Source organism: Pogonomyrmex barbatus, unplaced genomic scaffold (genome assembly GCF_055798465.1).
Source record: "Pogonomyrmex barbatus isolate J1 unplaced genomic scaffold, ASM5579846v1 scaffold8, whole genome shotgun sequence".
Lineage (NCBI taxonomy): Eukaryota > Metazoa > Arthropoda > Insecta > Hymenoptera > Formicidae > Pogonomyrmex > Pogonomyrmex barbatus.
Genome location: NW_028297182.1, coordinates 7,901,982 through 7,927,336, shown reverse-complemented (window position 1 = coordinate 7,927,336; position 25,355 = coordinate 7,901,982). Strand labels below are relative to the sequence as shown.

Here is a 25,355-nt window from a genome sequence, read left to right as displayed (position 1 = left end):
GAGAGAATATTTGATGATAGCACTTGGCACATTTCTCATATATTCGCCGAATAAGTCCAGCCGGTTATGCCCACACACGATCGAAGAGAGAGTTAAGCATTAGGTATAACGCATTCCCCTCCCTCTCTGTCTCTCTGTCTCGGGATCAGGAGGCAAATATTTGTTACGATCGAGAAAGCGCGCGTGTAGCGTTCAGATTTCTGTTTGTCTTCCGAGTGTCGTCATATAATGTGAGATATTGGCTTTGGACTACCGTTTATTTTCATAGCCACACGCTTCGCCGTAATGAGTAATATGGCGTGTAATCTAAACCTTCGGCAGATAAGAGAATGCAGGAAATCTGTGTGACCGATCCACATGTTCCTCTGTCGCATAATTACTCACGTGATAAAATTACAACAATGAATAATAATGACTCGATTTATTTCGGCTTGACTATTTGTCATTCACAATTAATAACGAAATATTGTCATTATTATCAGTATCAGGTTGCTTCTCGTTCTGATGAAATGAAGCAATGTTCACGAAATGTTGGCAGTGGTTCATCATGCGATAATAACCGTGATGGAATATTACTAATGAGAAGTAGAGTTGATAATAATAATATAATAGCATTTAGAATCAGTAATTTTATTAAATTCTTAACATGAGTTTATTGTTATTGTCAATTGAATTGATACAATGGAGTAGAATGTCAAAATAATTTGATACCTGCAAGAAGCAAAAGATCAATTTTAGAGTTAAAAAAATTAATTAATTGAAATTCTTAATTTCTTAATTTTCTTAAATTCTTAATTTTATAATCAAATATAATTATATTGTAAATCTGAAAAATAATAAAAAAATGTTAATTTTATTCGTGTATTCCAAAACTAATTTTTATATATTTTTAATTGAAAATAATTCAAGATAGAATAGAGTGCTGTTTGTAATCTAAGAAAAAAATCAGAAAAAGTAGAGAGTGTAAAACTTCTTCTAGACATCTCTCATAAATAACATTAAATCGATAATGACGTTGAATAATCGGTTTATGTCGATTCTTTCATTCTTCAGAAGAAAAACTTATATAATTTAATGAAATGAAGATTAGAAACGATTTGAAGAAAAGGATAGAACATAGAACAGAAGAAACATCACAATAATGATGCATGGGGAAAAGAGAATTGGAGAAGAGAACGCAAGTGGCGCACACATGGTGCGCATTTGCTCAAGAGGTCAAGTTTTTGTCCAGGTTACTCTCGGGTTTAGTGTTGGGTCTACCAGAATTTTCTACGTGGCAATCGAGCATATACATTCCGCTTTGCATCTCATGTATCTCATGTATATGCGTCGCTCACATTTCTCTCGGACAAATTATCGAGCATCGAACTTTACGTTCACCATATATAGGTGACCGGAACTGAGCGAGATTAAAGGTCGTAAGATACGGTGAAACTTGAGCTACTCTCGAGAAAAGGCAGAGAAGCGATAAAAGTCTCGACAAGATCATCAAGCGAAGGAGGGCGACTGAATTTTGAGTAAGTTGATAATTATTGATGATAAAAATACTTAACGACAGAAAAGCAGCGATAGATTAAAAAAATACAAAACAATAAAAATAAGAACTTTCCTGTATATATTATTATCTGCAAAATAATTACCTATTGTATGGAAAGTGATACTTTTTATGAAAACAGACAATATTAATGTAGAGATTTTAAGTAAGAATGAATAAACATAATAATAGAGTTTATAAGATATTTCAGAGAAACATATATCAAATTTTTTTTCTTCGTCTGTAAATTTTTTGATTAATTTAAACTTGAATTTTTGTTAATGAAAATATTTAAAAAATGTTTTTAAATTTAAATAATAAATGATAAAAAAAGGTAAAAATGTTTTCAAAAATTAAAACTTTTAATATTATATGTGTCACACATGAAGATATAGATAAAAACGTAAAAATTTTGTCGGATTATTGATCGTTTTAGTATTTCCAGAACAGAAATTTAATGGAGCACGTTTGGAATTAAAAGTGCAATTTATTTATATATTTCACAATAAACAAAATAAACACGAAATTTATTTTATTAGGATATATTTTGTTAGTATAAAAAATATAAAAATTTACTGCATATATGTATATCTAATATAGATCTAAATATATTAAATTATTTCATACGGAAGAAAAATTATCTATTTATCTCTAATCTAATTATCTTTTATATTCCTAAAAATATTGGATAAAATTATTTTGAACGACTAGAAAGAAATTTTAAAGAATTTACTCAACCTTGAAAAAAATCTTGGGCGGGAAAGGCATAGCGAATCTTCACATTTAGTTTCGTGAATCATTGATCTTTCTTTATCGTCGATGACGCTTGCCGCGGGTACAGGACACGAGGGTATCGACAAAGATAAAGAAAGAAAAAAGCAGCAGTGAGATGGGAAAACAAAATCATATGATTGTTAACTCAAAAATATTACGCATTATCGGAGAGAAAAGTGCATATACCTTGCGCGCGTACGCACAAAGTGCAATATATGACGCGAATATATTTAAATCTTGAAAGGACTTTAATCTTAATTGTTAAAGAAACTGTATTAAACCGCATCGCGGAGAGATTCAGCTTCGTGTGAAAACATGAGAGACATTGTCACACCTATCGTCGCTGATTCACGCGACTATTGTCTCATTTCGCGAGAAAAGAAGACAGAAGGAGAGGAGAAAAGAAGCTCGAAATGAGTAGCGGAAAGGAAACAAGCGAAGACAATGACGGTGGCAGACGAAGGAGTGGAGCAACGGCGACGGAGCGATCGAGGGTGAAGAGGGGACGGGACGGAGAGGAAGGAAAAGAAATAACGTAGGAACGCGCGTACGATCGTACGTAGTCGTAGCCGTGTAGCCGTATAGGATACGGCGAAGATAAAGAAACACAGTTGCGAATCACGCTGCGGTGGCGCCTAATGGGCGGCAACAAAAAGGGACACGGAGTGGCCACCGCGGTACCGCGGGAAAGGGGAAGGAATTCCCCTCCACGTACGACACCGTGCGCCGAGGGGGAGTGATGCCACCCCACTTTCTGCCGCACCTATTTCTCCTTCCAAAACAGCCACGCTCGGTGGATTTCGAGCGCGCTCGGTGATCTCCGCGTCGTCGTCCGTGGACCACGACGGTGCCGGAGATCAGAGCAGTGCTGTAGCATCCGCGGGTATTCCGACAGACGTAATCCCGCTTCGATAGACGACGATATAATGCTCCGTTAATTGATAACGGTGTATCTTATTACTGTTGGTGCCGACGCCGATTTAGCTAATATAGTAATGCGTATGACTCATTGTATTCTGTTGATATTAATATCAACTGTTATTAATAGTAACCGTATATCGCTGATACTGATTTGTCAATAGCAATATTATTATGAAAATCATTATTAAATAATATTCGCTAAATTCAGATTTTGCGATGACGACTTTAACTTCATGGAGCGCAAAATATTGGCGCTGTTGTTTCTGATATTTTTGTATTAATGATCATATATGATATTTTAGTTTTGATGCTTTAATATCAAATCGTCTTGATTAAATTTTTGGTACATAATGAATTTTTGAATGATATTATCAGTCAGAAATTGATTCAAGAAAGATTAAATTCTGAATATAATGTATTCTCAAATCAATTTTAATAAATTAAAATAAGGTAATATTATAACAGTATCGACCAGCAAAAGTATTGAAAAAGTATTTTAAAAGGTTTTTCAAATTATTACTGTGAAGCTTATAAAATTACCATAAAATTCTATAAAATGGAAAAATTAACTTCTTCCTCTTTCTATATTTGTATTTCTAATCTTAGAAAAAAACGAAGACTCAATAAATGGCCTTAATATCACTCTACAGGATCAAGAAGTAAAGTGTCATAATGATTAAGTCAACCAACAATCTTAATCTTCCTAAAACTAAAAGAAAAGATCTCTTTAACATGCCAGAGATATTAAAATTTCATGATGTAGCTCTTAAAACTGGATTATTTTAAAAAATTTCTATGTTCTTATATTTTTTTTTCTTCCTCTCTTCTCCTTGTCTTTAAGCGTCACGATATATCACAGAGAATTTGTATGATCGTTTCTCGTCGTGCAGCGCGTTATCGATCGCACTGCGCTTAAATCGCGCGTCCAGTCGACCGACCAGTCGATGCTATTCATCAAGATGCCCTCGACGATGACTGGCGTCGTTAACAGAAAGGGGAAGATTAACATCGTACCAAGAAATTCAACACCTCGAGAGCAGCGTGATTAAAGAGACGAGACGAGTCAAAGAGAAGAAGGAGGAGGAAAAGGCGGTAGAGAGGAGCGTCAGGGGAGGGGGGAAGGGAGGAGGAGGAGGCGCTATTGGCTCTAATTGCTAGTACTGACCGAATAGAAGGCGATTTGCTCTCTCTCTTCGCTCGTCTCTCGGCTGCCACTCTGTATCGCACGATCGCTGCTTTGCTCGACGCCTCTCGTTTAACATACCGACACAAAAAAATGTACGCAAGAGGAAGTGTCATACATTTTCGTTCGGCCGTTGCCTGAACCGTCTGAGCGAATGCGTCTCGTTGATCTTACGCAGGCTATCTTGCTCCGAAGCGATGGCCCCGCAATAGTACATCGACGTACACATATAGAAAATGAACACGAGTACGAGATATTACGCGCAAGTGTAATTCAATTAAGAAAGAAGTTAAGAAGGAAGATAAGAAATGAAAGTTTGAAGGAACGTAAAAGGATATATGAAATTACGAACGATAATATATAACTTTATTATAATAATTGCGCGTGTTATTTATTATTTAAAAGGAACTTGAATACACATTGAAATGTAAGATATTTTGAAAAGAAAAATGTCTTCTCGAAGTATGAATATTTTTTGGGAACAATTTGTGATGAGAAACAATAATTCATTTTAATGACGGAGCTTGGATGATTATTTCAATAAAAAATGAATGATACATTACAATCTCTCGTTGTAATGTACAATGAAAAATTTATTTGTACGTTACAACCTCTCGTTGTAATCGTGCCTTCAGTCTTATCAAAACGTATGAAACAATTAATGATTCAAAGATTCTCTTAATATATTCAATATTTTGGTACAATAATTATTAAAAAATTTATACATTAATTTTCTTGTTATTGCCTCTTTTAATCAATAGATGTATAACTATAAATAAAAAAACAAAAGAAGAATAGAGACCGCAAGATAAATGACTTTTCAAGTTGCATAGCAGCAGGTTCTCCGTAGCTACTTCAGGTAACTTACGCGTCCCGCGCGGCATATAGATTACTTCTTTGAAAGTTTGACACATCTTAGAATTGTCCGTATCAAAAAACTTGGAAACTAAAATTCATTTTTTTTTTAACCAAGTATTTTTTGTAAAAACTATTATAACAGTGTTAAAAAAAATACCATTGTAAAACCCATGAATAGAGAGTGAATAGAATAGAAATGTTAGACTAAATATGTTAAATGTATTTAAAATATCTTAGAAGATTAAAACTATAATTGAAATTAATATTTAATATTCGGAGAAGAATCGCCTTCCTCTTTGAATTCGATACATATCGGGCAGAGAGACATCGGTAAACGGTCAAGAAGCTGCGCAACGCGAGGACCGATTAATTTGTAGCATGTCTATTGCTCGCGAGACGACAGTCCGGCTCCGATTACAATCATTGCTCGACGCCTGTTGTTTAACGATGCCGCTGGCTCTCTCTCTCTCTCTCTCTCTCTCTCTCTCTCTCTCCCCTCTCTTTATCTTTCGGACATTGTTCCGAGACGGTCCTTCGTTTTCATTCAGTAATTCGCAGGCAGCTGCATACTAATAATAGCAACGGACAGTGCCGCTACCACGTCGCCGCGTTCTCACTGCCTTCGACGTAACGCCGAGGAGCAAGCGGGCGGGCGTGCGAGAAGAGATGAGAGGAGAGGAAGACAGTTCGTGGACGAGGAGGAGCGTGGAGTTGAGGGAGGAGCGGAATCGCCACATTGATTCCGACCGCTGAATTTGGAAGAACCTGTGACTAAGAACCCGTGACTCGGTCCGCCGAGCGATTGATTAACTACACTTGGGCGCGGGATAAGAGTACAAGTGTGACGAAAGCTCGAGACACGTACCGATGTAGATTGGTTGCGCCGTAAGAGAAACAAAAGCGTTACCGTGTGAATATTTTGTCGTAGAGAAAGTTTAATATTATCGCGAATAACTTAACGAACGCCTTTAAAAAAAGGCGCGATGCTTTGTTTTGAAGCGAAACTTGCTCATTAATTGAAAATGCGATCATATAGAAGTGTACAAGCGCAATTTAAGACATCGTTGTATCGATCGAAAAATTATATGTACATAACGATCTCATTGATAGATGATAATGCATTTCATATTTCTTATTTATATCCTGCTTCAATGGATTTTCTTTCAATACGAAGTATATTTGCTTTTCTTTCTTAGAAAATTAATAATTTTTTCTGAGAAGAATGTTATATAAACTTGCTCCAAGATTGCATTGTTTATAGTACAGAATTATCATTATTCTTTCAAAATTTAATATAATTTATAATATATATAATATATATTTATAATATAATTTGAGTTCAAAAACTTTGAATATTAGATATAACATAAATACTATTAATAACTGTCCTTAAAAATAATTACGAATATTATTATATTACTATAATTTAGATATTTAATTAATAAAAAATTAAAAAATTAATACAAATTAAAAAAACCTGACCTAAAGATGACAACAAATAACTATAAACATATAAATATCAATTAAAAGACTCTGAATAAAGTTCGTATGTGTATAATTGTCTGTGATGTACCGAAAAAATATACTATCATCATTTGGCTGTTAATGGTTATAATTTCATCGAAAAGGAAAGAATGATTTTGAATGATTTCGTAGAGACATATATCTACGCAATATAAAAATATGGCATAAAATAAGCGATCTCCGTGTACGTATCGTCTGCTTTAAGCGGTGAAAAGTCAAGGGAATTAAACGCAGATAACCGAACGTTATCGCGTGCTACTTCTGCTACTACTCCGTTCTCACCGCATAATTAACGTTCTGTATTCAATCTCGTTAAATATGCTATAATGCCTATTAAAAGAAGTCAATTCTAAGTTTTGATCTTGCAATAGGACGAAAGAATTAATTTTATGTCATAAAATCTAGATTGATTTTAATTACCAAACACTTATAAATTCGATAAATTTAATTAAATTGCACAATAGATTATTAAATTTCTAAATAATAATGGATTTTTATTAAGCTCTTGATCTATTGATTTTCTTAGAATTTAATTTATTTATTTGTATCTATCAGAAATTAAATTTCTCACAATTACAAGGCTCAATTTTAAATTAGAAAAGCTCGAAATTTGTCCTACTCTCTATCTATTTTGTTTCACTTATATATTGATATTTTATTTAAAAAAATATTTTAGTTATTTATAAGAAATATTATTTTATTTATTGATTACCAAATAAAAAGTTTCAAACTTTTTTGTATGGAAATACTATGGAATTGTATGGAACTAATCTTCTTATAGTAATAATATTTTTATAATTATATAACACTTCGACTTGACTATATAATACAATACGTCGATTGTTTTCATCAATTTCAGCTCATGAAAAGATGTAATACTAACTTCAATTGTTAAAAATAATAAGATACGATATTAGGTTGTTCAGAGTATTAAAAAACATGCATTGGACAGCTCACTCCGAAAGTTCGATGTCAGAAAGATTAAAGAAAGGAAGGTCTGTTTATTCTTGTATTTATGATAACTTACAGATCAGACCACACACTACAATTCTTCCTTTCCAAGTGTATCCAGCGCACCATTTTCTCCCTGCGAGATCCGATCTTCTAAAGCGAGAGAGAGAAAGAGAGAGAGAGAGAGAGAGGCAGAGAGAGAGAGAGAGAGAGAGAGAGAGAGAGAGAGAGACCATCGTGCTACGAAGGAAGCCGCCATACCGCATACGCATTTCCATATAACGCTCGCATCCTTTCACTTGTCAGATAAAGAATGGAGCAACAACGTCCGCATGTCAGCTAAAGCCGAAGATACTATAGCTTCCGGTTAATAAGAACACGCGATAAGAGTTGTTTTTTATCAATATATGAACAAACTACTACTATAAAAACTTGTAAGGCTGTCTTCCTTCCATTTACAAACTCTTCAATTCTACACTTATCACGAGAAATCACGTTACTTACAATTTTGAGAAGTGTCGTAAAATAAATCAAATATTACTACAAAAACTTATGTGTTACGCTAATTTAAATTACATTGAGAAATCAATAGTTTTATTTCTGAAGATAATTTTAGTCTCAAATTTTTATATTTGCAGAATAAAGATAATCTCTTCTACAAATTTTGAAATAATGGATGTGGACCTTTTATTTATGAAAATTTGTTTAACTAACATATAATTAGTACAACGATTTCTTTCAGACAAATAATATTTTATTCATAATTAAATTCTTATTATCTCCATTATATTCTATATAGGACTCAAAGATAAAATTCTCATAGATATGAGAGTATTTTTCAATTTTTCAATTTTTTCAATTTTATTTAATTATAATTGTCGTGTGTGTGTGTGTGTGTGTGTGTGTGTGTGTGTGTGTGTGTGTGTGTGTGTGTGTGTGTGTACTTTTCTGTTTATATATAATATTGTATAAATATATGTAATTATTTTATTTTAATTACAACGCAGTAAAATGTATACCAAGATAGTGCAATTCAAATGAACCCATTAAACATAGTGCAAATATTACATGTGTCACATAAATGTTAAATGTTTTCATCGACAGAACACCGAAAACGTTTTAAGCGTTCAAACAATGTAAAGTTTGCTACGATGTATTTTACGATCGTTTGCTCGTGCCGATTGACCAGAATCGATGTGGAGCAGGGCACGTGCGGGCAATGGTTACGGTCCTAGTCTTGATTGCGGCCAACGCACACGCCGACGTTGACGCAGGGGAACGCGACGCAGGTAGGGGATGTGGCGACGGCACGGCACGGCGGACAAACGGATATATAGCACACGCACGAATCGCTCGAGGATAACATCTCGCTGTCCCAGGAACGGCGGGCAGCAGAGCAGGAGGGGATGCGCGCGTTGGTGGCGGATGACTGGGCGACAGGGGGGCGATCGAGGGGTGGGAGGAGGAATAACGGCGGCACACCGTAGGCGGAGGATGCAGGGAAGAGATCTCATCGGCCGGTAACCACGAGGGAACATGTAGGAAAGGAGGGAGGAGTGGAGGGATATTCCAGCGTGTCCATCGTCGTTTATATCGCCGGAGGGGAGAGAGAGAGAGAGAGAGAGAGAGAGAGAGAGAGAGAGAGAGAGAGACCCGATCTCGATGTCGGAGAGGGGAGGTTTCGCTCGCGATAGAGGGGAAGAGGGTGGACGACGAGCGGGCGGCAGTGCACGAGCTCGACGGAGATGGAGAGAGAGAGAAAGAGAAGAAGTATGGGGGCGGTGGCTGCTACGGCTACACAGCCGCCATCACCATCCGTGTCCCATCCTATAGTAAACTCCAAACCAGTCCCCGATCCGTCTCCGTGTGTGTTAGTTAGGGAATCGCGTTTTACCCGGTGCTCCTGGCTTCTCTACTCGGCGCGAGGCTGCTAGTAACGCACCGAACCGTTTCTGCCTTGTTGCCGCTCCGTTTCTTTGCTATGTCTTGACACACCATCCGCACACGCCATCCTCTCTCACTTCTCTTTCGCTTTTCCCGTCTCGCGTTCCTTCCTCACGCTCTGACTCTGTCTCGCATCCGTCTCGCGTCCCTTCCCCCTTCCCTCCCCCCCCGCCGTTTCTCCCCGTCTCATCCCTGTCCGCGCGTTTAGTCAGCCACCGTCATTGTCCGTCTTCTCGTATCGCGATCGCAAATCGGGAGTGTTCCCCCCCTTTTTTTTTTTGTTCTTCCTTTTCTCCCGCGACTGTGGTGCGTGTGATGCGAAGACGGGAGTCTTAAACGAGAGGTGTATCGAAGATAGAGGAGGAAGTGAAGGAGAAAGCAGAGTGGAGGAGAAGATAAAAGTGTTGGGAGATGGAGGAGGAGAAGAAAGAAGAAGCGATGAAAGAAGAGTAGAGGAAAAAGAAGCCGTCGCGCATTCTTGTGCGTGATACTACCGCGAATATATCCGGAGCACACGGAGTTGCCTCTTCCTTTCTCTCTTCCTCTCTTTCTCTTTCCCTCTCATCTTTCGTCTGTTTCTCTTTTCCTCCCTCTCTCTCTCTCTCCTCTCCCTTTCTTTTCGGCGTTCTCTTCACGTCCGCGTGATCCCGCGAGATATACCGCGCACGCGAGTGCAATGATTATTTACAAAGCGTAGTTGACCGCCGTCCAACCGTTCATCGTCTCGACAACGACCACGAAATCACGAGCGTCGCGACGACGAGAGGACGGAAAAAAGAAGAGGAACACCAGAGAGATATGACGCGAATGATACGCGTTCGACACTGACGTTTCCAAGTCATCGGGACCGTCCATCCCCTGCGAGGCTTCACCTGGGGAGGAATCCCCGTGGGAGAGACCTCGCCGAATAAAGCGCTCTCGTCCCACACCCATCCGCTTACCCGCATTTTCTCCGCGCCACGCACATCACGTCACATCGCGGTCTTCGTCGCGTCGATCGCGAATTCACGGTTCCTCCGAGCCTTCCGAGCCTTCCGGAAACGAAGTGTGGAACCGATCGGAGCACACAAGGCGCAATTTCGTCGCTCGAAACTGTCCGTCCCGTCAAGAGCCGCGCGCTCGTCTTCTCTCGCGCACACAGCCTTCACGTTCTCCTCCACATTCCGCGTGCCTCCTCCTTGTCGTCATCATCGTCGTCGTCGTCGTCGTCGTCGTCGTCGTCGTCGTCGATTAAGCTGTCGCGGGACAGGTGTGATCGACAGCGTTTATTTTCGATGTCCATTGCCGATGCTAATCGTAGATCGTCGAGCGGTAGTGCGTTGTTCCTGTACGCGGTCGACGTGGTTGTCGATCACGTCGCGACATCCCGACGTCATCGTCGCCGTCGTCAGAGTCCACACGTAGTCGCGTCGCGACGATGAGACGAGCGATTCGTCTTGTCAGTCTGTGTTTCGAGCCGTGATAGGTCGCACGGCCGTAGTGATAGCGGCGAAGGGAGAATAGATGATCGAGTGACAAGGGAGTGATAACGGTGGATCCCCGCATGCGCATACCGCGACGAGGTATCGCGAGGGCAGCGAGAGTTCAAGTTGAAAGTACGGGAGAGAGAGGCGACGTGAGAAGAAAAAAGAAAAAAATTGCAGCGATGTTGATGCGCCGCTGTGCCTTAGAACGCCGATGGACAACGAACTCGTAGTCGTGAGGCGAAAATCGAGCTGACGCCCCCCACACCGGAGAACGGAACCTGGCCGCGACGTCGAGGAGCCGAAGCCGGAGCTGGAGGAGGAGGAGGAGGAGGAAGAGGAGGAAGAGGAGCCGCCGGACGTAACCCTCGAGGCACCGGCTCCCGCGAATATGAGCATGACTCTCGTCCGAAATTCGTTCAGAGGTAAGCGTTGCTCGACAAACTCGGACATTCCTCTTAATTGGGAAAGAAAGAAAATTGATAAATCAGAGAAAAAACAAGAAAATTTTCGATGATTATGAAATATAAATTTGTAAACATTTTTTTATATTTTTGACCAGACAATAAAACGATTTGTTGATTTATCTACTTACTTTATGTCATTGTTTCTTATTGAACTTGTTATTCTATCACATAACTACGAGTATATTTATTGTATAGAACAATACGTTATATCCATTTGAAAAAATTCATATACGGGAGAATTAATTTCGAGGTTTTTTTAACTATTTTTCTTTGACAAAAATAACGAAGAAAAACTTCTTTTGTAGCAAGTTTTAATTTTTAATATTAAATATCTAATCTTAATAATCAATCTTATACACATTGAAAATCTTTCGAAATTAAGAATGTTTACACAAGTCGGGAGCTTAATTTCTCTCAATAGCCTTTTAATTTAATTGTATAGCTTGAGAGCTTCGAAAACTTAAAAAAGAACGTTGATTAAGATGTAAAATAAATACTAAAATTCGACAATATTGTGTTAATAAAAATATTCAGATAATCTTTGTTACGCGACTCAGTATTATCAATCTAAATCAATGAAAAGTCCGTGGATCCAAACCCGAAGTCCGAAGTTTGTAAGTCTAAACGAAGCGCGCCGTGACACCCTGTACAGAATTCGATCTTCGCGTAGGCGGACGCAAGACTTCGTCATCTGGTTTTCGACTCGATGGGTCTCGGAAAATTCGCAGAACGCGTGCCGCTGCACGTGCGCGACCTATATCGCCTGCGTGATATAAGGCGGTATTTAATGGACGAGGTAGTATCTGCGATTGACTCCACTGTCGACTGTCCACCGTCTCCTGTTTCATGAAAATCGATATCTGCCCGGTATCATTCCTGGATGACCTCCTATAAGATAAAATCGTCATTTTATCTCGAGGCCAAAAGTCGTCTCTGTTTTCACGAATTTCGTTCGCGCGATTAAAGTGCTAAAGTAAATTAATTCAAACAGCAGTTTTTAAAAAATTAAGTAGCAACAATATAATTCAATTCAATAATTTAACCCTTTCTGAGAAAAATCAAGTTTTTATCGATAATTGTCTACAATATTGACATGTTAGAACAATTAAAATGAATGTTTAGAGCAACTAGATGATTTTAAGATTCTTCCTTTTAAGTAATAAATACAATTTACATTTATTTTTAATATATAAATCGTGAAATTATAGAAAGCATATCTTACAATGAGAAAAGTAAAATGTCTGTTCAGTCATTATTAAATTTTGGCATAAAAAAAATTTGTCATGTTTAATTTTTTTATTTTATTATGTGTGTGAATTGAATCATATTGTCGCATGAAACAATCCAAATCAAATCAAATTAAAATATACAATTCGTTAACAATTGTGTATATAGCACAGATTCTTCTTTTAGCTCATATTAACCCATATTTGCGTAACAGTATCCAGTTTATTGTCTTTATTCCTTTCGCCTTGTACAGATGTATGGAAGACCCAAGATCCACCTTGGCCGATTTATTCGTTAATAAGTCTCTTACTATTCTCGCAATACACGTCACCAGTTTATCTAGACCTTGGTTATAGGTCCATCATTGCTCATCATTCGTAAGTGCGATTAGTCGCGTATCACTCTGATTGCAAAAGAAAATACTGATTCTTCCATTAACCGTTATAATGATTATCATTAACTAACATTGTAATATCAATATTTCTTATTAAAGTACAAAATACAAACAACTTAAGATAATTCAGAAATTATTGCCAAAAGAAAAAAAATTGGATGAGATAATGATTATATTTATAAGTAATATTTTTACTCTTACTTTATAAACATATAAATAATTTTTAATTGCACTTTGATGAAATTAATCAATATTCATTTTGTTTCAATAATTTTTAATTCTAATTTTACTTGCAAACATACTGCAACAGCAAAATTTCTTAACAACATTGTTTAAAAATATATTTATAAAAAAATATACCATTTCTTAAAAAGATTCTTTTTTAAAAAAATATGTAAGCCTTTTTCTTTAAAAATATATTTAGCTTCTATCTCTAATGATATTAAAACTATGAATATTTTTAAGCAATTTGCCAAATAATTCGAAATTATAATCAAAAAGCAGCCTTTTTCTATCTTACCTCAATTAGAAAATTCAATCACAATTTTCACAATATACCAGTTACCTTTATTTTGTTAAGAGATTTCTACTTTTTAACAGAAACTCTTTTCACAACAAGATTACTCTTTTCTCTTTAAACAGTTCTACTGCTGTTTCTGTCGAGAAGATAATATTTTGAAGAATGCAACTTTCGTGATTAGAAATTAATCAAAAAAGTCTTTTGAAAAAAATACAAAGAATTAAAGATTTATTTTTGATTAGATTAGATTAAATTTTAGGCAATATTTACCATTGTATAAAAAAATTTTTATTTGCTTAATTTAAGAACATGATTATATTTATCTATAATTTTTATTAAGACAAAATAAATCTATTGTATTTATCAGAAAATTTAAATAACAGAAAAAAGACACACGTAAAAGCCTTTTTGAGAACAATGCATTTAATCTAAATTAAATATTTATCACGTTAGCTAATATTAATTATATCGCATTTTGATGTTTATTATATTTATGATACAAGATAGAAAACTTTAAAGTATAATATAATATAATATAAATATAAATAATATAATATAAATAATATAAATAATATAAATAATATAATATAATATAATATAATATAATTTTCTAAATAAATAAATAAATAATGCCTATTATATATGAAAAATGTTTGTTTAATTATTCTTTTGTTTGAAAAATTGTCCAGAAACAGAAAAAAGACAGAAATTTGAAAATTGTGAAATAAAAATTTGATTTACGTTAACGCAGAAATATGAAAAACACTTGTAGGTAACACTTATATGCAATTTCTTCAACATTTCGGCGATTGTATCAATCTCGATTTTCAAAGAGCGACGAAGTATGTAAAATTCGCGGAAAGCCAAAAATCAACTCGGCGTGTTTCCCGTATAGCAAATGCGAGTAGAGAACGCGCGTGATACGGCAGGCGCGGATATGTGACCGGTGATTACACACCGAGTCAGGTAGCAACGAAGTCGTGCCCCGTACGAAAATATTTAACCATTCCTAATATTGGCGCTCGAAAACGCACCGGCTCTTATTTTCGTCAGCTACAATAGCCAAACAAAAGTTGCGCGTGCATAGGAAAACTTTGTTGTTTCTGTGATGACTGGCTGGCTTAAATTTAGACAGTTTTCTGTGCATTGACTGTCTGTATGCTCAAAAATACATTGAATGCAAAGAAATTTTCCAATAGATATTATAGGCACAATGACATTAAATTGTTGGGGTTTTTACTAAAGCAAAGAATATTAAGAGAGGAACTGTCTTTAAAAATGAAACAAAGAATATAAAGAATGATACTAGGAAAATCACTAAATCTGCAAATATTTAATAAAAATTATATTTATATTTATTACGTTTTATACCTTAAGATAAAGATGTCTTATTTTATGTATTATTATTATTATTATTTTGATGTAGTCGTATGCTTGTAACAAAAAAGAAATAGTAAAATAATAAAATACAGAAGATTGTGATTACGAAGAAATAATTAGAGCTAGAATATAGAGATAGAATATCATACGAAAAATATAATCAAATAGTTTCTTTGATATTATTTTATTTGTACATTTATCAAAGAGAAAATTGTAAATGTCGTTTATGCAGCGTGACAGTCACATGTACGGAAACAGGGTATTGTTCTCGCGAAATAATATTCACTTCCTGTTTGAGACCGGGATGAATAGACTAAAATTAAATATATCAATATTTTTACACTTCACCCTTTGTGTTACTGCCCTTTATCTCTTTCTTCAATATATATTGTATTGATTTAAACTTTTCTTTTAATGTACCCATGCGAATAATGCACAGAAAACTGTCTAATTTTTTCGCAATGCATGCAAATACATGCCATTTTAATTTTACCTTTTATAAAGAAGGTTCTCTTTCATTTTTTATAAAAAAACAACATATACAGCGAATTTTCATAGATATTATTTCTCTTACAAAAAAATAAATATTTATTAATAATGATTCTTATTTGAAAAATCCACAAATCCACATTATTGCCTAATTAAATAATATAATAAATATTATTTTTCTTAATTAAAGTGTGAATTTCCTAAAACAACTAATAAGATAATGCAGCTCACGCGATTCTAAATAGATAAAATCATGCCAGCTCAATATTATTCGTACATTTTTCTTTCTATAATTGAGAAATGCGTCATTTTCCTCGTAGATAACGATATCTATGACGATCATGCTTGTATACATAATAAGCGAATAATATAATTTTTCTATTTTTGTAATACGCGTCTTGTTTTTGCAATTCAGCTGATCTGTTTTCTTCAATTTCCTTATTATCATTACAAAATATTCACATTAATACATCGACAGATCGTTAATATTAAGATATTAGTAATTTACGAACTATTAAGCGGATAAAAGAGAAGAGCTTTTATAATAAGAAAAACTGCATAAAATTTTAAAAGAAACGGTAATAACGGTAATTTTAATAGAAATCCTTATTTAAAAGACATCCTTATTTAATTTCAAATGTACGTTGAAAGTGCAACAAAAAATCTATGAAATTGTTTAATTTCTATAGAATTTTTGAAGTTACTTATATGAAAATTACAAATTATAATTATAATAATATTTAAATCTTCTTTATCTTTTAATCTTTCTTAAAGCGAGGGACTTTCTTAACTCTACATCTGTCGTTAAAATTAAAGGCGCATATTGCGATCTTATAATCCCCCACAACCACCCACACGTAGTTTCTTCTCAACCCGCCATCTTGGCTTCTTCTTCTTCTTCTTCACTGATGTTATGATACCGTCGGATCATTCGACATGTTTTATTTCCTACGTTCTTCGCGCACACAGGACCAGCCTGTGCGTATGTCGGTGGATGCTCAATAATTTTGATTGGTAGGACAGAGCGTGGATTACCGCGCGCTACGTCGCGCCGCGCCGTGCCTCTCGTTTATGGGAGCGCGTCGAAGTGGTTTTAACGTTCTGGAAGATGGCGGCCGCCCGCGCCCTATCAAGCTCAATGACCTCTCCGAGAAATCGTTTACTTCGCACCGTGGCAGCCTCGGCAGCGACGCACACGCGACCCAGGGATCTCGTTCGTCCGCCCGTCCGTATCTTCGGCGCCGTGCGAACGCGCCTTTACGGCTTAATCCACGTTGCTGGATGACGTAAGCGCCGCGCGCCTATCCTCCCCGATTCTTTAAGGCCCTGCCCACTGATCGTTTTTTTTTTATCGGCATTCCGTAGATATGGGCGGCCGTCAGAAAACCGGCCATATTAACCGACTACATAATTGTCTTCTTTAATTATCCTTAAAAAATCGTTGAATTATAAATCGTTGATTTCTATGTTACCATAAGCGTGTAAATTAATGATTTAAAGCATATTTAAACATATCGTAAAAATAAACAAATAAAGCAATAATCTTCTTAAATGTTTATATTATGGTCAGCATATAATTCTAATGATGTCATGTGCTACGCTGTTGGAATGTGCATTTAAATGAGTAACTGGAAGCTTACATGGAATCGATGGCATTAAATCATAAATGTATTAACGTTAAAATAAGATATAACGGAAATTGCGGTTTTCTGAGGATACCAGACAAACGCGCGAGAAAATACCGTGATATTGTGCATGCGAATAATGATAATGTGAACGACCGCATTATTCACGAGAACTGAATGATTGTTACGCGATAATGCACGATTTATTCCACGATACTGCTAGTGCATAGAATTACTGCTACTTTTATCTTAACGCATCTTATAGAAAATATTTTAAAGGAAAAATAAAAAATTAACGAAGAGCTATTATTTAAGTAATGGTAGAATCTTTTGATATAGGTAAAAGTTGAGAGAAGGTTAAAATGAGAAAACACGAATACCAAAGAATTTGCAAAGCGGTACAAATGGAATTCACATACATACACACTTTCGTCTCTTTGCGTATAATTATTACGATAAGATAATTGTGTTAAGTATAAAAATAATGTTAAAATAATTTTATCTTGCTAGATTATCAACGATTCTTAATACTCAACAATATAACTATTTATCTAAATTGCTGCAATCTCTATAAAATATTGCTAAAATGTCCGTTTTTTAAGCTTAGATTTTATTACATTTTCCTTTCAGTCATTTATGCGCGAAATTTCAGAGACTTCCGCGACAATCGCGTGTTACAGACTATCCACTCTGGAGAAACAATTGATGCTGCCGTCTACGCAGATAATCCCAGGAAATGTCGTCTTGCAAATTCGTCAGCGAATAGAACGTGCGCGCGCGCATGCTTGAAAAGAATTCGTGAAATTAGGTTACGCGTCATGTGCTTTAAAAAAAAAGGATATACGGTCAATCGGTATTACGATGCCGGAAAAATATGATTCAGCAATGAAATATTTTTCAACAATGAAATATTTTTCAGCGAACTATATATGACAATCGTCTTCAAGATTTTACAGCATTTTTATATAATATCTCGTATATAATTATATTATGTATTTTTACAATTTTTTCAGAAACAGCTTTTTTTATTTGATAAATATCCAAAAAAGGAAATTTCAGTTTTTTCCATTACAATTTAATTAAAAAATCCGCTCTAGTAATAATTAACTCGTTTAATGCACGCTTCTCCAGGTTAAATATGTATTACTTTCAATAATTATATAAATCATTATGTTATATTATTAAAAAAGTATGTTATATTTTTCTTTGTCTTAATTACTTTGCCGGATTCAATCAAAGAAACAATTATCAGGAAGGAACAATTATATGGAAGGATATAGAGAGATCTTAAAAAGATATCTCTACATAAAGATATCTTAAAAAAAAATCAGTTTTAGTTCGAATTTCGTGATATACCATCACATGAGAAACATCCGCTTATGTCATCACATGTGCATTTCTGTGCATATAGAAATGATATTGATATTACAAGGATATTATTTCATATTAATCCAAATGCGTATTTTGATATTTGTTCGCGACGCGGTCGTTTCGCAATGCGGCACTGTACAGAACTGCGACGCAAAGTACAGAAGGTGGTGATATTAATCTCGTCCTTTTTGTCACGCAACATTCAACAATGCACGCCCGGCATCGCGTCGCCGTAAGTGCTCTCTCGAGCATCCGAGATTGCACGGTATTGCTCGCAATTTGCTATACGACGGTTTCCACATTCTGCTGACGTCATTTGTGGCGCGTCTCCTCTTCCCGAGGACAGTTCGCGGGAAGGCTTCGCCTTCGCGCTCGCTCGCGGAGAACCGTTCGCGTTAACGCTCGCGACGAAGTTAACCCTTGTCCTATGTGCAGGGGAAGCGCGAAGATGGCGAAATTGCGTCAAGTATTACGTCATGGCTCGCAAAAGTATTTACCTTCCATAAAGTGTTTACTTTATAAGGTATCGGAGAGGTATTTCGCAATATCGTAGTGCACTCTCGGAAGCTCACGTTCGACGCGATGTTATCGAGCTCTTCAACTCGAGCTTTAATTTTCATCTTTCGTTTTCTTTTGCAACATTTTTTTCTTTTGCACGATCATTCCACTTTTTTCATTCAAAATTAATATTATCGTTTCTTGTACTCGCCAACACTTGATACTTAATGTCTACTGTATACGAAATACGTTATTGCGAAAAGTTTCTATGTTTTCACGTAAGAATAAAGAGCAATTCTCGTCATTTTTATATAAAAGGAACACACGTAGACGTATTGCGAAACATTGTTTATATCACATTTCGTTACGGTGGGCGCGCAATTAAAAACATAAGCGACACAGCACTCTACGACACGAGCGAGCTTCATGGATCGCGAACATAGGAAGGCAAGAAAGGTCACGGCTCTGACCCGTTTCGACGTTTCTTATCGGCGAGCAAAGTTCGTCTTCGTGGAAGCCGTGAGCGTGCGGACGCAATCCGAAGAGATACAGCCAACTTCCCGTTTGCCTCGTAGCTTGATTAACTCTTGAAAATATTTTTATACCACTTAAAACGTTTTCCCCGAACGAAAAGATTGTATCAAGCCGTATGTTTATTTCTCAATTTAGGTTTCGATTTTCAAAGCTCAAATTACTTGATACAATAATCACGATATCTAAAATACGCAAGATTAAAATGGCGAAGTCATCCATGATTAAGTCATTCTACCTTGATTCAATCTGTACAACAATAACTAATTAAAATATCAAATTAATTGAGAATAACGATTCATCTTCATTGTAAAAATAATGCATGCATGACGATCGATTTTAATAACATTGTTATTTGAAAAAAATTGTATGTTTTAAAAAGAGTTATAAAATACAATATTAATATAATCAATTTTTATACATATAAATATTTTTATACATATACTCGAAACAAGATTTGATTGAAATTCTTTTAGGTAAACGAAACCACTTGCTGTGCAGATAGTCTAGTTCTTAATTAAACGGTACGCGCGAGATAGGGAAGATATCGTCTTGCGTCTGTATTTAGGAGTTCGCGTAGCGTTGCCACGTGTCGTTTCCGATTTCGCCAAGTTTCCGCGTAACAGCATATTAATTACAGTGGCGCGCAAACTTATGCGCATTGACTTACGACCGGCGTTTTCACACAACGAATGCCGCGTGTGCGCGCGTGTACCTATCTACCTATGCGAGATTAATATGCCATGCCTGGTGTGAGATTCGCACCGCGCACAGTCGCGAGTATAGCTATGAGAAATTCTGCGCATTTCCAGACGTTTCTGTACGGCTCCGGTCTTCAACTTCTCTGACGACTCATTTAAATATTCAACGGGACATATATCACGTATTCTTATTAAAATATAATAAAATTATAATGAAAGATATCAATATATTTTCACAAGAATTTTTTTGAATTAATAAAAAAAAAACGATATGAACGGCAATTTAAAAGATAATGAATAAAAGTTTATCATTACCTTCTGCAAAAATCTTTCAGTTTAATTCCTACTTAATCTTTATATTTTTTTGGAATCAACATTATTGTTAAATTAGGATAGTTAAATTCCTAAATGAATCTGCAATAATAAATATATCTTTTAATGTTTTTACACGTACAATATTAATATTAAAATTTGAAGTTATGAAATTTCAAAAATTTTGTACATTAAAATGTTTTAAAATACATTAATTCTGCTTTAGTTCAAATAAAAATTGTATAAATTTGTCTATATTTTCTTTCTTCTTTCTCGTTTTCTCAGCATTATTTACACTCGTGCAATAATCAGTCAAATAATCTTAATTCGTAGAAATTATTTATAAATTAAACATTTGTTACGATTGATTTTGATTTAGCGGGCATTTTCAAGTAGTAAAATGCACCGCGATCAGCAATGTCACTCTCGAATATACGATTATTAATGAGAAATCATACATCAAAGAAAAGAGATGAGCATTTTAATTTTAATCGACAATGGACATACTCGAAAGTTTATCCACACTTTATGTCAGACCATATGTCACCTTTTTTTTTACTTTAGACACGTACTCCATGTTTCGCTTTTCAGTGTTCAAACATCAAAAATGCACCTATGTATAAGAACTATATATGACAATGCTATTTCATCCACGTCGCTTTCTCTCCCCTCACCTTTCCATGTATCCCATGTGTATGACATATGTCACCAAGTAGATCCAAGAATATAGCTGGCTAAATAAGGAACAAAAATTCGGATGTTCATATTGATTAACTTATTTACCTGATTATTTATTACTAATCTTATCATAATCTTAACGATCCGTTATTCGCGATTATTTGAGTTTGAAAATCAGATGTCAAGAATTGCTTTTCGCTAATTCCAGATGATTCTTATTTGTTATGCTGCAAATGTGTGAGCTTTAGTGCTATTAGACATGCGTGTTCGTACCTGAGCAAGTTTCATATATATATATATAAGCGAGTCGCACGAGGACGGACGTGTTGTGAGTGAAGTGAAAAGCTGATCTATCCATATTTTAATATAATTATTAACCTTAATAGTGGTATTTTTGTGTGTTTCAATGTTTGTGAGCGGTAATATTAATCGGTTTAATTATTTACAAAATTTATGGTATAAATTTTATACATTTTGTCTTTATTTTTACGAGATATAAATCATAAATCAAATAAACATAGATTTGTGTTGTCTTTATAAAATATCTTGCTAAAAATTATTCAAAATGAGAGGCAGCGAGAGAATCGTTAGAACATTCTTTGTGACCATTTTGGATCTTTGAGACCACTTTGGACTTATCTTTCCTCGATTTCAAAATATCTGTTTTGATCAAAAGATTTATAATTTTCATTTATTATTTTCTTCTCTCGCAATCGTTCAGCATCAGGTCGACGCGATCAACATGGTGAATATGTATGGATGCGCTTAGGCGCATTCGTATATATCTAATAGCGGCGCCGCGAAACATTTGGCAGCGCTCATTTCGCGTATTTCTTTCTCTCGCATTCTGGCATTACGCCCTATCTACGCCCGGTTCGATTGTGTCTATCGCGCACGCGTCTCTTTTTCCAGTAGATATATACACATTCCGCACACGCGTATGCTATCCATGTGCACACCGATGCACGTGCGTCACGCCGGGGATTATTCGACTGACGCGGTGACCCAGCCATTGCGTATTGGCAATTGGCGAAGGTATAGTCACGATTAACTCCGCGCACGTGTAAACCGATACTCGCCGCCAGATACCCGCGTTGTTGATTGATCGCCGCCAATCTTGCACGTGCGGTCCAACTTGGAATCCCGATAATAGTCGGCTTCGTTGTCTCGCTTCGGCTACGCAGCTTCCCGTTCGTGGCTGGGACATTAATATCCCGACAAAGAAATATGTGATCTAGATATGACTTGCAATTTTACAAATGTCTGTAACATCACCGATCATAAATTATTAATTATAATAACTGAGTTAGTGTATGTGTATATATATATATATATATATATATATATATATATATAGATCTATATGTATATATATATATATATATATATATATATTGATCTCATTAAATGATTAATAATTTAAGAATTATATATGTATATATATATATATATATAAAATTTCTTAAATTATTAATTATTTAATGAGATCAATTTGTCATTAAAGAAATTTTAACTATGTATCGAATATTTAATTACACTATTAATCATTTAATGTTTTAATAGACATGTAATTGACTACATGAATTTGCAATTAGTATAATAGGAATATATGATGAATTATACATAATGATATATAGTGAATTTATAATAGGATAATTGTTAGATATTTGATGATATCATTAGGCATGTAACTCGATATGAATATAAATTAAAATTTTAGAACATTTTGAGGGTTGATTATGCCACAGAATATATATTTAAAAAAGAAAAAAGGAGAGAATGCCTATACTGAGCCGACACAAATTATTAATGTGTAAATAAAATATATTAATAAGGATTAATATTGGAATAATAATTGTAGACGTTTCGATCGCGCTATTAGATCTTCAGTACAATAATGTACAAATTATTATGTAATAAACCATTAGAATAATGTATGATATATAATATACCATTAGAATAATTTTTTGTTTAAAACTTTTTGTTTGTTAAGTATTTAACTAAAATCATTTTATTATTTATTATTTATTTTTTTATTCTTCTATGTATTTTACTATTTGGAATTCTTTTTTTATGTGTGTATGTCAAAAATAATATATATATTATTTTTCCAAAATATGACATTTTTATCGATTTTGTCACATTAAATATCTTTGATAATAATCTAGCTAGATATTTTATATACAGAAGTGATGTCAACATTATAGATGTATCATATAATTAATATCGATATGATAAAGAATGAAAATGAAAAGAGGTTTTAGGTTGATTACATTCCAAATACTATTATAAATAGATATAAAGGATTATCTTTGTCTCTCTATGACATCAAATCTGAAATCTCAGTATAATTATATGCGTTTCAATCCCTGATTAAAATTGAATCAGATTACCATCTCGGAATATATTATTTATTCGCGATACTCGTATTACGAAATGTAAACTGGATAAATCGAACTTTATCTGGTAATTAGAATTGATAAAAAAGAAAACTAAACTAAACTCAATTTACAACGTAAATGATGATGTGAAAATTCATGACTTTATATCATCTGTCTTCCGTTATGTTGTACGAGTAAACAGAGATTATGTTTACTATGTTTACTATTTACTCATACAAAACATCCTGTATTCATGATTTGATAATTGAACTCATCGAATTTGTTTTTGTTTTTTTATCTGTATTGCTATTACGAAATTCACGTTCATCAAACACGTTTCTTTTCGCACGCGTCACATCGAAGTGACATTGAAAAATTCCGATACAACTCTGTTCTCAAGAAAATGTTAGTTTAAATCTGAAAAAAAAACACACACAATTTAACATTGATTTCATTGAATCTTGAATACGAGACTCTTTGATTCCCGGTAGAAAATTTTAAAGAAATTGATTGGAGAACAACTATTTAAAAACGCGTAAAAATTATACGCATACGCCTCTTGCCGGATGTTACCGACACTTAATGCGTGGTTCGATCCGTGTGTTCGTGCGATGGCGCGTCGCCGAGATGAAATATAAAAGCCGTGCCACGTGTGCGCCTGTTACAGGCTGCAGCGAGGACGACGCAGGTGTCGTAGATACGGAGGTAGGCGGAGGTTGCGCGGGTGGAGCGCCAACCGCAGGAGGTGGAAATGTTGCTAGCAATGGTGGTGGTGGTGGCAGCGGAGAAGCGTGCGGGAGGGTGGGTGGTGGCGGCGACAGCGAGGGCGGATCATCCGCGAAGCAGCAGCAGCAGGGTGGCGAAAGGTGCCCTCAGTGCGGTATCCTCTGTCGGGACGTTCGTGTCCTGCAGCTTCATCTCGAGGACACGCACAAAACGTCCTGTACCATCGACAAGCACGATCTCAACGCCCAGTTCTCCCAAGTGGTGAGTGATCGCAATGACCCGTCAAGGACACACATTCCGTCGGAGGAGGAGAGGACCCCTTTATTCGTCGCGTTCCGCGCGCGGGCTTATCGATTATACCCCCGCAAAAGCGGTAGTCAGCTTTCCGCCGAGAGGCGCCGTTTTCGTCTCTCTTCGCACGCGATTTTCGGAGGAGGAAGAGGGACATAAATGCCTGTAGATAGGGTGGTAGGTTAACATGTCTTATTTTTTAAATTGCTGTTTCCTTTGACAGGATAAACGTATAAATACCGGCAACTTGTAAACTGGTAATGTGAGGTACGAAGAAACGTTTGACATTTGCAAATTTATAAAATAAATAAATAAGTAAATATAAATTATATTTCTGTAAATAGATAATTTGATAATCAAATAGATAATAATCAAATAGATAATTTCTGTAAAGAAATAATTTATTGCATGCGATTTCAATGATATAAATATACACAAATTATATAGCTTGTCATATATCTAATGTTATGATATTTATTTGAAGAAGCTCAAAGCTATTTTTTTATTTCAATTTTAGCTATCTTTTTTTAATTATTATTTAATATGGTTTTAATATGGTTTTATAATAATATAATTCTCTTACAACTTTTCTTACGCTTTTCTTATGATTAT

The 25,355-nt window shown here is 35.3% G+C and overlaps 1 protein-coding gene across 3 annotated transcripts in view; it reads left to right on the top strand.

The window, feature by feature from the left end:
- The first annotated feature begins 9,066 nt into the window (after window positions 1-9,066).
- zfh1 (Zn finger homeodomain 1) overlaps window positions 9,067-25,355 on the top strand; it is a 28,895-nt gene continuing 12,606 nt past the window's right edge. The window contains exons 1-2 of one of the 3 annotated variants that reach the window (XM_089084338.1): window positions 9,067-11,577; window positions 24,394-24,713. In XM_089084338.1, coding sequence (XP_088940464.1) covers window positions 11,544-11,577; window positions 24,394-24,713 — 354 coding nt within the window. In that variant the 5' untranslated portion in view covers window positions 9,067-11,543. Of the gene's footprint in view, window positions 11,578-19,086; window positions 19,115-24,393; window positions 24,714-24,738; window positions 24,921-25,355 lie in introns of those variants that run through there. The other 2 variants (XM_089084339.1, XM_089084340.1) reach the window with 2 other exon arrangements.